Consider the following 414-nt stretch of genomic DNA (forward strand, 5'->3'; position numbering starts at 1 on the left):
AACAGCGCGACAGACTTTCTGGAGGAATGGAAAGCAAAGCGCGAGAAGATGAGAGCAAAGATGCTTGGAGATATCGCCGCCGCCACCGGGAGAACCACGGAGCTAAACAACAACGGCAGCTCGGTTAACGTTAACTGCGTCTCTTCTACGTCCTCCTATCCGGTGGCCCCGTCTTCCTCTTCGTCCGCTCTGAAACGACCGGAGGACGAGCCAAAGAAACCCGAGCAGCCCGGGGAAAACTTGAAGACGCCGGAGAAAGTGAGTGGAGTGCCGCAGGCGGAGAGCTCGAGCCCCGTTGGTGTGGATGACAGTGATAAGGAGAGTCCCACACACAGCAAGAGCAAAGAGAAGAAGAGCTCGGGACCCAGTGCCAGAAAGGGCAAAGGACAGATAGAGAAAAGGAAGTTAAGAGAG

At 55.6% G+C, this 414-nt stretch overlaps 1 protein-coding gene across 1 annotated transcript; it reads left to right on the plus strand.

Annotated features, from left to right (window-relative positions):
• Positions 1-3: 3 nt before the first annotated feature.
• LOC107682095 (PRKC apoptosis WT1 regulator protein-like) lies at positions 4-408 on the plus strand (the record flags this gene model as incomplete). Its single annotated transcript, XM_016478462.1, has 1 exon — positions 4-408. A coding segment is annotated over one exon (405 nt), but the record flags the coding sequence as incomplete, so codon positions are not given.
• Positions 409-414: the final 6 nt, after the last annotated feature.

Source organism: Sinocyclocheilus anshuiensis, unplaced genomic scaffold, assembly GCF_001515605.1.
Source record: "Sinocyclocheilus anshuiensis isolate Anshui unplaced genomic scaffold, SAMN03320099.WGS_v1.1 C31571878, whole genome shotgun sequence".
Lineage (NCBI taxonomy): Eukaryota > Metazoa > Chordata > Actinopteri > Cypriniformes > Cyprinidae > Sinocyclocheilus > Sinocyclocheilus anshuiensis.